Source organism: Uloborus diversus, chromosome 1 (genome assembly GCF_026930045.1).
Source record: "Uloborus diversus isolate 005 chromosome 1, Udiv.v.3.1, whole genome shotgun sequence".
NCBI classification, from domain to species: Eukaryota; Metazoa; Arthropoda; class Arachnida; order Araneae; family Uloboridae; genus Uloborus; species Uloborus diversus.
Genome location: NC_072731.1, coordinates 160,077,658 through 160,091,662, shown reverse-complemented (window position 1 = coordinate 160,091,662; position 14,005 = coordinate 160,077,658). Strand labels below are relative to the sequence as shown.

The following is a 14,005-nucleotide window of genomic DNA, read 5'->3' as shown; positions in this document are numbered from 1 at the left end:
TATTACGAAATATATATTAAATATTTATTTTGAAAACATCATGATATTTTGATAGTTATTTTTTGAACTATAATATTTTTGTTAAAGATTAAATGTAATAATTACAATGATATATTCATTTATTATCAAAGAAAATCAAAAAGTAATGCACTATATTTATATATTATTAATACAATGTAATACTATTCCTTTTCCATTTTAAAATTCATAAACTTATTATAACAATTTTAAGATAGATTAAAAATGCCTAGCTGAAAATTAAAAGTTGGACAGAAAAAAGGGAAATGTTTTACGGCTGGACACTGATTTATGCATATTTTTAATTCTAAATTATATAATTTTGCAACAATAGCTAACAAAAGAAAAATGAGAAAAACAGTTACTCCCTAAGTAACTTAATTAAAAGCAATAAAAATGTATAATATTAATTTTAAAATACATAAAACATTACATAGTACTTTTTGAATAAAATAATTATACAAATGTAATAAAAGGTTCTAATAATTTTTTTCATGTTTTAATTTTAAATGATAATTTGTACTTATGATATTGTGATGCTTTTTGCTTTTCTATGATTTTTTACAGCTCACATGAGCACTAAAACAGACCTCATGAGGCTTTAGGGTGGGAGTAATAATTTGGGTGTACGTGTCTTTTTTTAGGGGGGAGTAAGCGAGTACTTTACTTAACGAGTATGATGATAATTGCAAAGTTTTTGAAGAATTTGTAGGCTTATTCTAAACTTCAGATATCAAAATAAAGATCCTATTCAATATATTAAAAGATGCTCTATATGCCTAGACTTACTTTTTCAAGATTTTAGGAGGACTAATATGATGGAGTGTCAAAAATGAGGGGAAGTTTGGTGGGCTTCAACAGTTGGTTTTTAGATTTATAGCATGAACAGAGTTAGATTCTTGCAAATAGGATGACTAAGTCCCTTCCAAAGTCAACAAAAGAAAAAAAAAACTGTCCAAATTAAAAGATGAACAACATTGTATGTACAGTCATACGGAGGGTTACCTCCAGCGTACATTTTTCAAAATTTTTTAAAAAAAAATTTTGATGGTGAAAAGATTTAAAAATAAAAAATAAAATAGAGGGGAGAGTTACAAAAAAATGGCAACTTTTGGCATCTCAAAAATGGCACTTTTTGTTAAAGTTAAAAGAAAAGGGTTAACAAAGGAAAAAGGAAAGGAGAAAAAATGAGGTTCGCTCCCAATTTTTTCAGGACTGATGTTACTTTTAGGTAATCATTGATGACAGAAGGTCACAAGGGGGTATCTTCCAGGAAGTTTTCACATTTAACTCAGAAATATTGTCACCTTTACAGATGCTAAGAGAGGGAGGGAGGAGAAAGTTTTTTTAATTGTAGACTTTAAGACACAGTTTCAGGTAACTTTGGTGACTCCAAGAGAGCAGAGAAAAATTTTAATATTGAAGTCTTAAAAAAGTAATTTTAGGCTGTGTCTGACAGTCATATAGGAAAAGAGAGGGCTTTCATTTCTGATGTGCTTTTGGAAACTGAAGTCAATTTTAGACTATCTTTGGAAGAAAGGGTTTTGGGAGACTCTTAAACCAAAATTGCTGAATACAAAATTTTAATCTATCTTTGATGATGTTACGGGAATAGGGAAGAAATTTGGGGTTCTCTCCAGGAATTTTTCAATGTTGAAGTCAAAACTGCAATTTTAAGCTACCCTAACGTCACTAAACAAACCGTTGTTTGGTAACAGCAGAAGAAAGAGGCAGGGTAAGGCATCCAAACTTCATCTCCCAACACCTCCAAAAATCACCTACAATTGCCTTTTTGAAACTTAAATTCCGAGAAGTTTACTAAAGGGAACCTTGAGGTCCTATTGACTCAGCGGTTAAAGCACTGGATTAGCATCACGAAGGTCCATAGATCAAACCCTGTCACCGACACGCATCGCTCAACCTCCCCATCCACATCTGTATGCCAATATGTTAAGTATTGAGATTGTATATAAATCAATGTTGTAAAAAATATACTTAAGTAAAATGTTAAATCACCATAATTACTCAATGATAAAAAGAATATACATATAAATAAAAATATTTTTTTTTTTCGAACTTGAACAAATAAAAAGTTTATATGCTGCTAACTATTTAATAACCAAACAAAATGATTCAGATAAATGTGGAAATTACCTTGCTTCCTTTCTCGTCTTCAAATTCTAGCCCAAAATAATCAACTTCAATCAAATTCAAGAATTTACACACTTTGTCAAACAACGCTTGTCCACTATTTTTAGCCTAAAGCAATTTTATAAACAAATAACAAAATATGAGGATTAAAACATCACTTTAAAAAAGGTTTTATTATTACACTGAGAAAGAGGTCTCAAGTTATTGATTTATGATACAGTTGACACAGTACATTTAAATATTATTCTGAAATAAATAAAAGGATAAAGAGCAATTGAATAAAATATTAAAGAACTTTTTCCTTTTTTAATTCTCTGCCTTACTTATGTCAGAACCTTTATGAGTCAGGAAAAAGGGGATAAGATAAGAACTAAGCAAAAAACTTAAATAACACATCAATGTACAGGAATAAGCATTGACGAATGCAATGCTTCGGATTAGAAATCAAATAACAAATTAGCTGAAACATATTTTGAATTACAAAGAGCCTGCAGTACTTTTACTTTGACTTCAAGATAAGTTTAACTAAAAATGACAGATGAATTAGACATTATACTCCATCATCTAAGAACATCAGACAAACATTTCTGATCAAATATGAAAGCTGCAGAAATATTGCTTTATGTTACTTAACGTTTTGTTTCATATCATAATAAAATGTTACACTACAGATTCCCCCCCCCCAGATTTAACAGTTGGGCAGGCAAAATAAAATAAAATAACAAATAAAAAAATAATCATAAATTTACAGAATTTGGAATACCCCATGTAAATGAGATTTTTGCTGACATCATGTGACTACGACAGCTATTCAATTTCAATTAAATTATGTATAAATTAAAGAATAATTGTTACCTGCAGTTGAAATACATGATTGGAATCATCTAAAAAGTATACTGTAACATTCATAAATTTTCTTCCCTTGCTAGAAGAAACAGATTTGGTTTGGTGTCCTTTAGAATTTTCGGGCAATGTATGATGAGGTGATGACATCTTGAATTTCAATGCAGTAACTATCATCAAAGAATAAAAATACCTATTTTAAAAACACATTAATATTCAACATAAAAATAAAATAAATTATAGTAGAACTCCAATTATCTAAATCAATCAAGACTGAATTCCATTCACATAACTGGATTGTCTTTTAAAAAACCTGACGTGGGCACCACAGTCCTTTTAAGTCTATTAAATAATAAATATTTTTAATAATTCAAAAGCATGCACTTATGGGTGGGTGCATGCATGTACTTATGTATGCGAGTTAAGAGCAATATCTCTTAAATGAATTGCTGTTTAGACATTGTTTTATACACACTAAAGTATAGTAAACATAGAGAAGTGGGTGTGATATACCCCCCCCCCCCCCTTTGGTGACATCCGATTTTGTACATTACCATCATGTTTGGTAAAGGTTGCATAGAAACTACTTGCGATATCATACGTTATTTCATCTTTTTAATGGTTTTTCAAACAAAACAAAACTAAAAGTTTCATTGCGGAATTTTTTTTCAAACAATTAAAGTAATGCATTAAAATATAAAATAATCTGCAAAGTACCAAAAAAATAAATAAATAAATAAATAAAATAACTAAATAATGTAAAAACTGATTTAATGATTTCCTCAATTTAATGATACATTCCACTGGTCTGGATTTGACTGTATTAAGTGTCTATGCTCCTCGATTTAACAATATCTTTGATTTAACAAACTTTTCTCAGTCCCTTGGCAATTGTTAAATGAAGGTTATACTGTAGTTTGAAGACAGTATTGCAACACTAAAGTTTATTACATTTTAATCAGGGCCTGATTTAGAAGTTTTAGGGTTGTAAGCACATCAAGCCTGGGGGGGGGGGGGGGCTTGACTTGCAGACATGGGCGCCTATATGCAAAATTAAAGAGGGGTGGGGGCTCAGATATTTTCATCATGGAAGCTGATTTCAAGACAGATTAGAGTCATTAAAATGACATTTCTAATAACTTATTCATTAATGGCTGGAGAAGAAATGCTTTTATATTTTTGCAAAGAAAAAGGTACTAAAAGCAAGAAAGTTCTAATTTCTAAGATGGGGGCTTCAGCACCCACTTACCCTCCTACATGGGCACCCTTGCTTGCAAAACTGAAGAACGTGTTCAGTCGCACATCTTTTTGTCTTCGCAAAGGTTTCCCAAACCCCAAGAAAAGTGACGTACCATCCAAAAACACTAACCCCCCCCAAACCCTGCCCCCTCCCCAAAAAAATCTGATGAAATCTGTACTATTGATTTTTTTTAGGTTGACCCCATTGACATTCTTTGGCTATAGGCTGCAGTAAACCAAGGGTGTAAATATAGATATTGTTAAGAGTTCCGGTGCAGCTTCAAACTTTCTTGAAATGACGACACAGTTATTGAGAAAACACAGGAGAGTTATTTACAGGCTATGTACAGGAAGCGTAGTTACAACTGCTAAATCAATCATCAGCAATTAAGCAAATATCAATTAACACCGTAAACTCAACGGTTACACACGTATTTACATCCAAATACGAAAAAATACAGCTAAAAGGCTTTGCAAAACAGAGCTAATACATGCTCTCCAGCATACCGCTGACACATTCACAAGCAAAAACTAACTTGAGACTAACTTTTTATCATGACAGGCTTTGGTTACATAGTCCTATCCATTTGTTTTGGAAACTATTAGGAACTGGGTCTTGTACACTTGCCATGAGGATTTGCCATCAAATGTGGCGAGCTTAATTGAAGGTTGTGTAGCCGAATGCACAACATCAACAGCACTGCTTCCAAGCGTCACCAATTTCCTTTCCAGGTCTTTAAACTCTTCTTTAAGTAGATGAAATTTTCTATCTTCTTCTTCTTCCAATTTATTTTCTACAGCATTGAATCGGCCTTCAACGATACAAAATTTTTCTTTAATAGCATCAACTCGATGCTCTATGTCATTAAATTTATTTTCCATCAGTCTTTACCGAAATGAGGTCGTTTTTAATTTCTTCTTGGTTAGAAGTTAAATCCTTTTTCAGCACCGTTAAATCACTTTTTAATTGTTCTTGATTAGCCACCATATCACTCTTCACAGAGTTGATTGTGTCAAGAAGTTGTTTTAATTGATCATCCATTGCGCGAGTAATCACCATAAAAATAAAGTTCAAATCCAAAGTCTTCATGAAAAAAATGTCCAAGGTCACAGTTATTTCAAGAAAGTCCTGAAGAAGCCCCACATTTGGCGCCAATTGTTAAGAGTTCCGGTGCAGCTTCAAACTTTCTTGAAATGATGACACAGTTCTTGAGAAAACACAGGAGGTGTATTTACAGCTATGTACAGGAAGCGTAGTTACAACTGCTAAATCAATCATCAGCAATTAAGCAAATATCAATTAACACCGTAACCTCAACGGTTACACATGCATTTACATCCAAATACAGCTAAAAGGCTTCGCAAAACAGAGGTAATACATGCTCTCCAGCGTACCGCTGACACAATTCACAAGCAAAAACTAACTCGAGACTAACTTTTTATCATGCGGCACGGCTATTTATAGACATCGAAAGAGTGCTTCTCAGATATTCCAGAAAATCATACTCCCTTCTACCACTTTCCTATTTCTTTCCATTCAAATTTTATCATTCAGAAATGAGGGGACCGTAGACTTCAGCCGAATGTACGGGAGCTGTATATTCATTACAAGAAACTATTTACAGGTTACGTTGCTACAATAATTTTAGATGAAAGATAATTTAATAAACGTCAAATTTAGCTAGATTACGACAAATTAATCACAAAAATAATTACTATTTACAGAATTTGTGACAATATGTATACAGTTGGCTCTCCGTTGAACGACGCTCTACTCAACGAATTTCTCTATTTAAAGATGGCTTTTCACAGTCCTAGATGGTCCACTATAGTTTTAAAAGCATTTTATCTAAGGACGTTTTCTACTTAAAGACAATTTTTTGTTGTCCCTGGAAAGTCGTTAAGAGTCAACTGTAAGTGTTTTGATAATGTACTTGTAATATGAAACTTACAGAAATAAATTACAAGAGATTCAAACATCTTGAAATGTTGTAAATCAACAGAAACAAAATAAATACCTTTTAAGCAGTAATAATGCACTCCGTACTAACTTGGAGTGACATCTGAATGGTCTCATTTTACACTAGATGTCACTCCAGATAATTTTCTCACTCCATGAAGGAGAGTTAGTTTTCCGCTGAACATATGAACCTCGTTAAAACAGAGGCAGCAATGACTTTAATTTAAAACTTCTTCTTCGCTGGTGCTACAGCATGTAGCAGGCCAAGACTCTCTTGAATTCTTTCCCACCTAACCCTTTCCCCAGCAATGGCTCTCCATCGGTTCGCTCCTACTACTTCTAAGTCCTTTTCTACCCCATCCAGCCACCTGACAAGGGGTCTCCCTCTTCGGCATTTTCATTCAATGTTAGAGAAGGTGACTTTTTTTGTGGAGAATGCATCTGCATCTCGAAATATGTGGCCCAGCCACCTAATGAGAAACGTCTTTATAACCTTTAAGATGTTAGGTTCACCATACTTTTTGTAAATTTCGTGGTTATAAGCTCTTTTCCAACATTTATCTTGTCGCATTGATCCAAAAATCTTTCTTAAAATTTTTCTCTCAAAAATCACTAAAAGTTCTTCTTCTGCCCTGTTGAGAGCCCAACATTCACTCCCATACGGGACAACATGTCTTATCAATGTTTTATATAGACTTAATTTAGTTTTAATGGTGATGTAATTTGAATTTAATTGTTTTTTAAAGTCATAGAAGCACTTATTAGCCATGGATAGCCTGTTTTTAATCTCAATATGTAGGTCATTGCAGCTTGAGATCATTGTGCCCAGGTATATAAACTGCTTGACATTCTCAAATGTGTAGTTATTTACCTTCAAAGGGGCTGTATCTACATTTCTGTTTGATGCAATCATAAATTTAGTTTTATTTTTATTGATGGTTAGACCCAGCTTACCTGCTGCATTCTCAAGCGAGATAAAAGCTTAAAAAACAGCTTGCTTAGTTTGTCCAATAATATCAATGTCATCCGCAAAAGCAAGCAGTTGGACTGTTCTTTGAAAAATGATTCAGCTAGGATTAAGTTTTAAACTTACGCTAGAATAAAAAATATTTAGAAAGATTTCATAGTGCAAAACAAATGAAAACATTGATTAGGAAAAAAATGTTTTGTAATTTTTTGAGACCCAACCAAGCTAGGGGGCTCCAAAGCGCATGCTCTACAGGCTTACACTTAAATTTGCCCTGCTTTTAATGATGTCTAATGCATTTTCACATTAGATGTAGATACATGCATATAGACGCAGTTTTGTTTTCTTTTTTTTAAATAATATTTAGTAAAATTTGAAGTTTTAATTGGCAAATTGAAAATTTTCACCTCCCACAGATTTAGGTTCTGAAGGCCTCTGGCATCTCCAATCTTAAATTGGATAAAAGCTGTTGGAATGCATATAAAGGAAGAAAAGGACAATATAATAGTGCCTCAGGGTAAACAAAGAAACACCTTAAATAATTACACCCCTAGTTTTTTGCAAAATACAAATACAAAAAAAAAGCATTTTACAGAGATTATTCTCCTAATATCAACCATTTTAACATGATTCAATGGATAACTCTCTATATATGTGGCTAGTAGTGCCAAATTGAAACCTGATTCGAAAAATATTTCTTTTTGCAAAGTTTTGTCGCCATCTTGGACAAAGTCGAGGATAAAACTTGGAGATCAAAAGCTTACACCGGTATTCTCCACTCCGGTTAAAACTCGGACCGAGGCTTAAACCTCGAAGTTGAAAAACTACTCTATTCTCCATCCCGGTTTGGCGTTAAACTCGGTCACGGAACGCCCACTTCCAGAGCTCGGCTTGTAACCGCTACTTCGACGGTTTAAAACTAGATTTCCTTCCCATCATTCCTTTGTGAGCAAACAAAATGGGCGACGGCTGTTTGGATTATTTTGAGTGATTTGCAAATGCTAGAAACTATTGATAAACATTCGCTAACTTGACGTCAGAGAAACAAAGATTAATTACAAAATTTAATCAGAATTGACATTCGTTATAGGTGTTATCAAAAAGTACGGCCGAAAACATTAATGCAATGATCAACAGAATGGTGCGAAAAAAATCATTTTTTTTTTATTTCCACGCCACTGTAGCGCGGAAAAGTTGCGATTGGTAAGCATTTTTTTTTTTTTTAAATCTGATTTATTTCAGCCGCACCGTTTCTTCGTATTTTAAACTTTCGCCTCAATTAACAACAAAAACGTTACAAAAAAATACTGCATGAAAAAAATAACTATTTGGGGATGGGGGAGGGATTAGATGCCACTTCTGAGAGAATATCTTAGAACACTTTCGTCCCTTACAAACTATCCTTTATCAAATAATTTCTGGAACACGAAAACTTATTATTTTTTTTAATGCAGCATTGCTCCAATTTTAAAATGCAGGTCAAACAATTTTTAAACCGCTATAATAGTTTTTTAAACAAATTCTTCCCTGAATTACAGTCATATAACGTCACAACGGAGCTTTTATAATTGCTAAAGTTTTGTTTTAAATTTGTGAAGAATGTGGCAGAATAGCACTTGCCATTATTTTTATGAGTTTGGGGAAAATGAAAAAATGGTCTGAAGCAAAATAATAAGGAGTGCTCACCTCGGCTGTGGGAGGAGGGGGGGGGGGGCGTCATGGCGCAGAATATGCCATGAAATTTTTCGGGGGGGGGGCTGTTCAAGGAATAATTTCTTCTTTTTTTAGAGGGGTCATCCAATTTGGGGGGTCTTTGAAGTGTTCGGGAGGGAGGGGTGTGCCCTTGCTCTTAGGGAGGGCGGGGGCACCCCTGGAAAAATCAATTACTTTTCTTAAACAGTAGTACCTGTTGCAACTTTTTTACTCTAACAAGGTATCTTGTCCAATTGAGAGACTCTGAATTACATAAATCATTCCAAGACAGAAAATGACAGAATGAAGTTGAATGTTCCACAAAATTTCAATGCGCAACACAATAATACCTAAACGAATTTAAAATTCTCCTTGTTTCAAATAATTATAAATAAAACGGTTCAGGAGATTTTTAACTGCAGAAGAAATTACTATTACTAGCTTCATGAACACATTAATGTGGAAAAATATTCTCAATGGATGAAATAACATTTGATTTTATGCTAGGGAATGTAAATATAGAAGCAATTAGAATGTGACTTTATTTTTGCATACAAACACGCATGTAATTACAAGACAGGGGATGAGAAAGAGCTTTGAAAAACAAGTGATTGTAAAAATTAAGGTGTGAATGATAACAAGGAATTTTTACATGGGCGTCCATATGCAAAATTTTAAGAGGAGGGGGGGGGGGGACTCAGGTATTTTCCATATGTTTTAGCAGGATATTTTCCCGCGGAAACCGATTTCAGTACAGATTTTAGAGCGAATAAAATTTGACATTTTTACTTATTCAATAATGACTGGAAAAGAAATGTTTTTACATTTTAGCAAAGAAAAAAATACTAAAGCAAGAAAGTTGTAATTTCTAAAGAGGTGGGGGGGGGGGTTCTTGAGTCCCCACTTGCCCCCCTCCCCATATGGGTGCCCTTGAATTTTTGGATGATAAAAATATAAAATTATTTTTTCAACTTTTAGAAAGGACTATATTGTTGGGAGAAATAAGTTCTTCACATGGAAAACGAATGCAGGGCAAAATTCAGTTTATGAATTTGCCCTGTGTCGTTTATATTAATAAGTTTATGGATTTTAAAGACAATAAATGTTAACAAATGTTTCATGAAATGGAACAGATGGAGGGGGGAGGGGATCGGGTTCTAAAGCTAATACATTGTAACAAGTTTTTAATAATATTATAGATTATTTTTCTTTTCTATGTTTTTAATTCTTTTCTTTCTTTCTTTCAAATGCATTTACAACATAGTAGAAAATATTAAGCTTCTATATTATTCAAAAATGTTTACTTCACACACAAGAAAAAAAAAAACATTTATGACTGACAGATTTTCAATATTAGAAAGAGATTAATATATTAATCAGTAGCGTGTCTAGATTGGGGGGAACAACAGTCTGGCCCGGAATTGCATCCAAATTGGATTTCAAAGTTAGTAAAATAAATAAATTTTAATTAATTCTCTGAAGTTTTCCCTTTTTTTCTTAAATCATATTTAATTCATTAAATGTCAACAAAAACAAAGCACAATATTGCGCTTGGACGGAGCTCGTTACATATGCGTCTAGGGCAAATTTTACATAAAATTTATTCCTAATTATTAAACTCGTTTTTTTAATAGTTGCAACGCCAAAATAAAAATAAGTTGTTGTTTTTAAAAAATAGCACGAACTTAATATTTACATAAAACATCTTTTGGAAGGAGGGGGGGGGGGGGGTTTCGTAAATTACAGCCCGGCCCAGATGAAACCCTTGCCAAGAATGTGACTATATTATTGAATTAGTTTTTATTTCATCTTGATTAATAACAAGATGAAAAAAAAACATTTAATTAATAACAAGATAAAAAACTTTTTAAGTTTCTATACAGAAACATTAAAAAAATGCATTGATGTCTTTAAATTTCAAATTGAGTCTAATAAAAAAAAAATTGCATGAACTAGATAAATTTTGCTACTCCCGATTCTAATTGTCAATCATTCTTCTGCGCGCGAATTTACTACCACGTGGAATGCAGTCATGTAGAAAATGTCACGTGAGTCACTCTACCCAATGGTAACAGCCGTTTCATTTCTCCTTCAGTTAAAACTCGGCTCCCCTAAATCGTGCTTGAAATGACTTGAAGAATACGCACCGCGTTCGAAACTAGTTTTCCCTTACTTCTCGGTTTTGAGGAGCCGAGTTTCATCTCCGTTCTGTGACAGTATTGAGAATACGGCCGTTAGTGAGTTATATCATCAACTTATAATGCCACTTAAAACTGCATTGAATTAACACTGATTTGCCCCAAAAGATGTGTAAGACTACTTTTGAAACATTTGAATGTAACCAAAAGGGGAGATGCACCAACTAGAAACCACTCAGAGTCTAAATACCAAATTTAAACTTTCTATGGCATACCCTTTTTTCGCTATGCAAGGTGTATGCACACACAGAAAACTCGTGGTAAATAACTCATGGATTGTTAAAATGAATATTTCGGGCATCTATACGTGTTTAGGTACAATGCACATGTGATCGGGCCGGAAAAACCACTCAACATTCCATTGGGGATGAGTAAAATAGAAATTTAAGCCGAAATCTGAAGGAAAAATTCTTTGTGATTACAAAACTCACTTTATTATGTAAAAGGAAGGAAATAACTATAAAAACACATTTTGCGTTATTTTCATTTCTTTTCAGTGAAATAAACATCCAATCCTACTTTTTTTCTGTGGAAACTTAAGCAATTAAGTAAATTTTTTACTTTCATCAGCAAATGAACAAATGTGGTAACCTACGTTTCAAACGTAGCCGAAAGCCCACTCTCCTTAATGCTCAAAAAAAAAAAAAAAAAAATTGTCCAATCGACTCCCATCCACAGTGTTTATCCCCAAGCATACTTCCAATACTGTCTTCGACCCTATTTGGAATGGTTCATAATTCAATTTCACCACAGGAGTTTCTTTAGGAACTAAAGGGAAAAAAAAGTAAGTGACTGAGTCTGTTCTTTTTGTGTTGCCACTTCTTCAAACTAGGTTGCCAAGTGGACACCCTGAATCTTGACCTTTACAGAAGACCATATTTTGATCCGAAATGGAGGATACATTGGCTCCCTAGTTAGAACTCTGAACTCAACCAAGATTTTTTTTTTCATTGTTATGATTTCTCAAAAATTATAATTCTGCTTGACATTTGGTATTTAGGAATTAATTAAAATGTTTTTTAGTTGAACATATTTATTTACTAACATTCGCTTGAGAGCAATACGCAATGTGCGATAAATTCTCAAGCTTGGCTCATTCTGTTGCGAGTTCTTGGCAAAATTAATTTAAATGGATGAAAAAATTAATTAAATTCAGTCTTAAAATTCATTTTTTGATTAAAATAAAATCAAGATTGCAACAATACCCCCCCCCCCCCCCAAAAAAAAAACTTAAAATGCATGCAATCGGTTACTGAAACATGTTTTTGATACTTTTCTTTAACAAAACAAAAAGAAATTCACGTAGGAGATGCGAAAATAAAATTATTTGGAAAATACAATAAGGGAAAAAAAAACCACCGGGAGGACGATAGAAATCTCATCCTAACTCCCAACAATTTTAAATGTTTAATACCAATGACTTATTGTTAGGATGAAGTAATATATTGCATTTACTTCTCTCACGAAAAATGTAATTTCAAAACCATTCTATAATTCAAAAATATTTCACTATATCCGGTGCCAATCAATTTACAGTATATTTATTAGAGACGTACCGAGTAGCACTTTGGCCGAGTAGCCGAGTACCGAGTACTCGGCCTTTTACTACTCGGCCGAGTACCGAGTAACTCGGCCTTTCACTACTCGGCCGAGTTTCCCAGTACCAATTATGCTGAAAGAAGGACCACCGACACACACCGATGAATTTTGAACTTATTGAAATAGTAGTATAGACCTCCTTGTCCATATAATAGTTTTTAAACTAAATTCCTGCTGAAATTTAACTACAAAATTTTGCAAAAATAATGTTTTTTAAATTAAAAATGAATAAATAAAAGGTATGACTTATCAAGTTGGAATTAAAACAAATTATACAAATTTATTCATTATAGGTCTAGTTCGCTAAACATAAATAATTTTTAAAAGCAAAAAAACCAATGCGCAGGAACATTGCAGACACGTTTTTCTGTGTTACAAGGATTGTCTTTTCAGTGCATAACATGTGAACTAAAGACTAAAGGCATACGACAAAAAATTGGACTTTTGCTGGATGCCTTTAAATCAACGAGCTCACATTTTGTGCATTGAAAAAGAAATTCCTCGTAACGCCAAAACACGTGTCTGCAGTGATCCTGCACTGTGCTTCTAACGTTGTTTTATTTCCTTTTATTTTTAAAGCTAAGGTATTTTTATATATCTTATAACTAATTTTAGTTTGTAGCAAAAATTCCATATTTGCACAATTTTCAACAAAAAAGTTTTATTAACTTTCGAGACATTCGAACCAAGATTTATTTCATTGAAGTATTTCAAACTTCATTATTCTCAAAATTTAAATTTGAATTGTAAATGGTTGCAGAAAATTATATATGCTTGAGCTTTTTTGTAAATTGTAATGTATTCAATTTTTTGCAACTACTCGGTATTGGCCGAGTATCTGACCAAAATTTGGCCGAGTACCGAGTACTCGGCATATTGGCCGAATAGGCCGAGTACCGAGTAGTTACCGAGTACTCGGTACGTCTCTAATATTTATCTTGCGATCAAAAAAAGGGTTTCAGCAAATAAAACATAAAACACTTACCAGAGTATAATCTTGCGAATCACAAGCTTCAAGGAGTTTTGTTAAGTGAGAAGGAATATGTTCTTAATTGCTTAACAATAACATACTCGATTATTTGCAGAAAACGAAAAAATAAAAAGAGGAAAGCAGGCAGAGTACGAGTAGAATAATAATGAAACACAAACAGTAGTTAAAGTAGAAGTTATGCTTGCAAATTTTATTAGAAAAAAAAAAATCAGGACATTGCTAATCAGCCGTTTGTAACGCCAGAAAATTTTCTTGGCGACAAATTTTTGTTGCTATGAAAATGAAACGAATGTGGGTGGGAAAACCACGCCAAACTGCCAATTCCTGTACAGGAAAAACGGCTGAAT

At 33.2% G+C, this 14,005-nt stretch overlaps 1 protein-coding gene across 1 annotated transcript in view; it reads right to left on the bottom strand.

The window, feature by feature from the left end:
• Positions 1 to 13,785, bottom strand: part of LOC129233253 (FERM, ARHGEF and pleckstrin domain-containing protein 1-like) — a 141,309-nt gene extending 127,524 nt beyond the window's left edge. Inside the window, exons 1-3 of the mRNA XM_054867307.1 lie at positions 13,653 to 13,785; positions 3,025 to 3,182; positions 2,173 to 2,277 (exon numbers count right to left, since the gene is read on the bottom strand). Of these exons, the coding sequence (XP_054723282.1) occupies positions 2,173 to 2,277; positions 3,025 to 3,162 (243 nt within the window). The 5' untranslated portion in view covers positions 3,163 to 3,182; positions 13,653 to 13,785. The remainder of the gene's footprint in view (positions 1 to 2,172; positions 2,278 to 3,024; positions 3,183 to 13,652) is intronic.
• Positions 13,786 to 14,005: the final 220 nt, after the last annotated feature.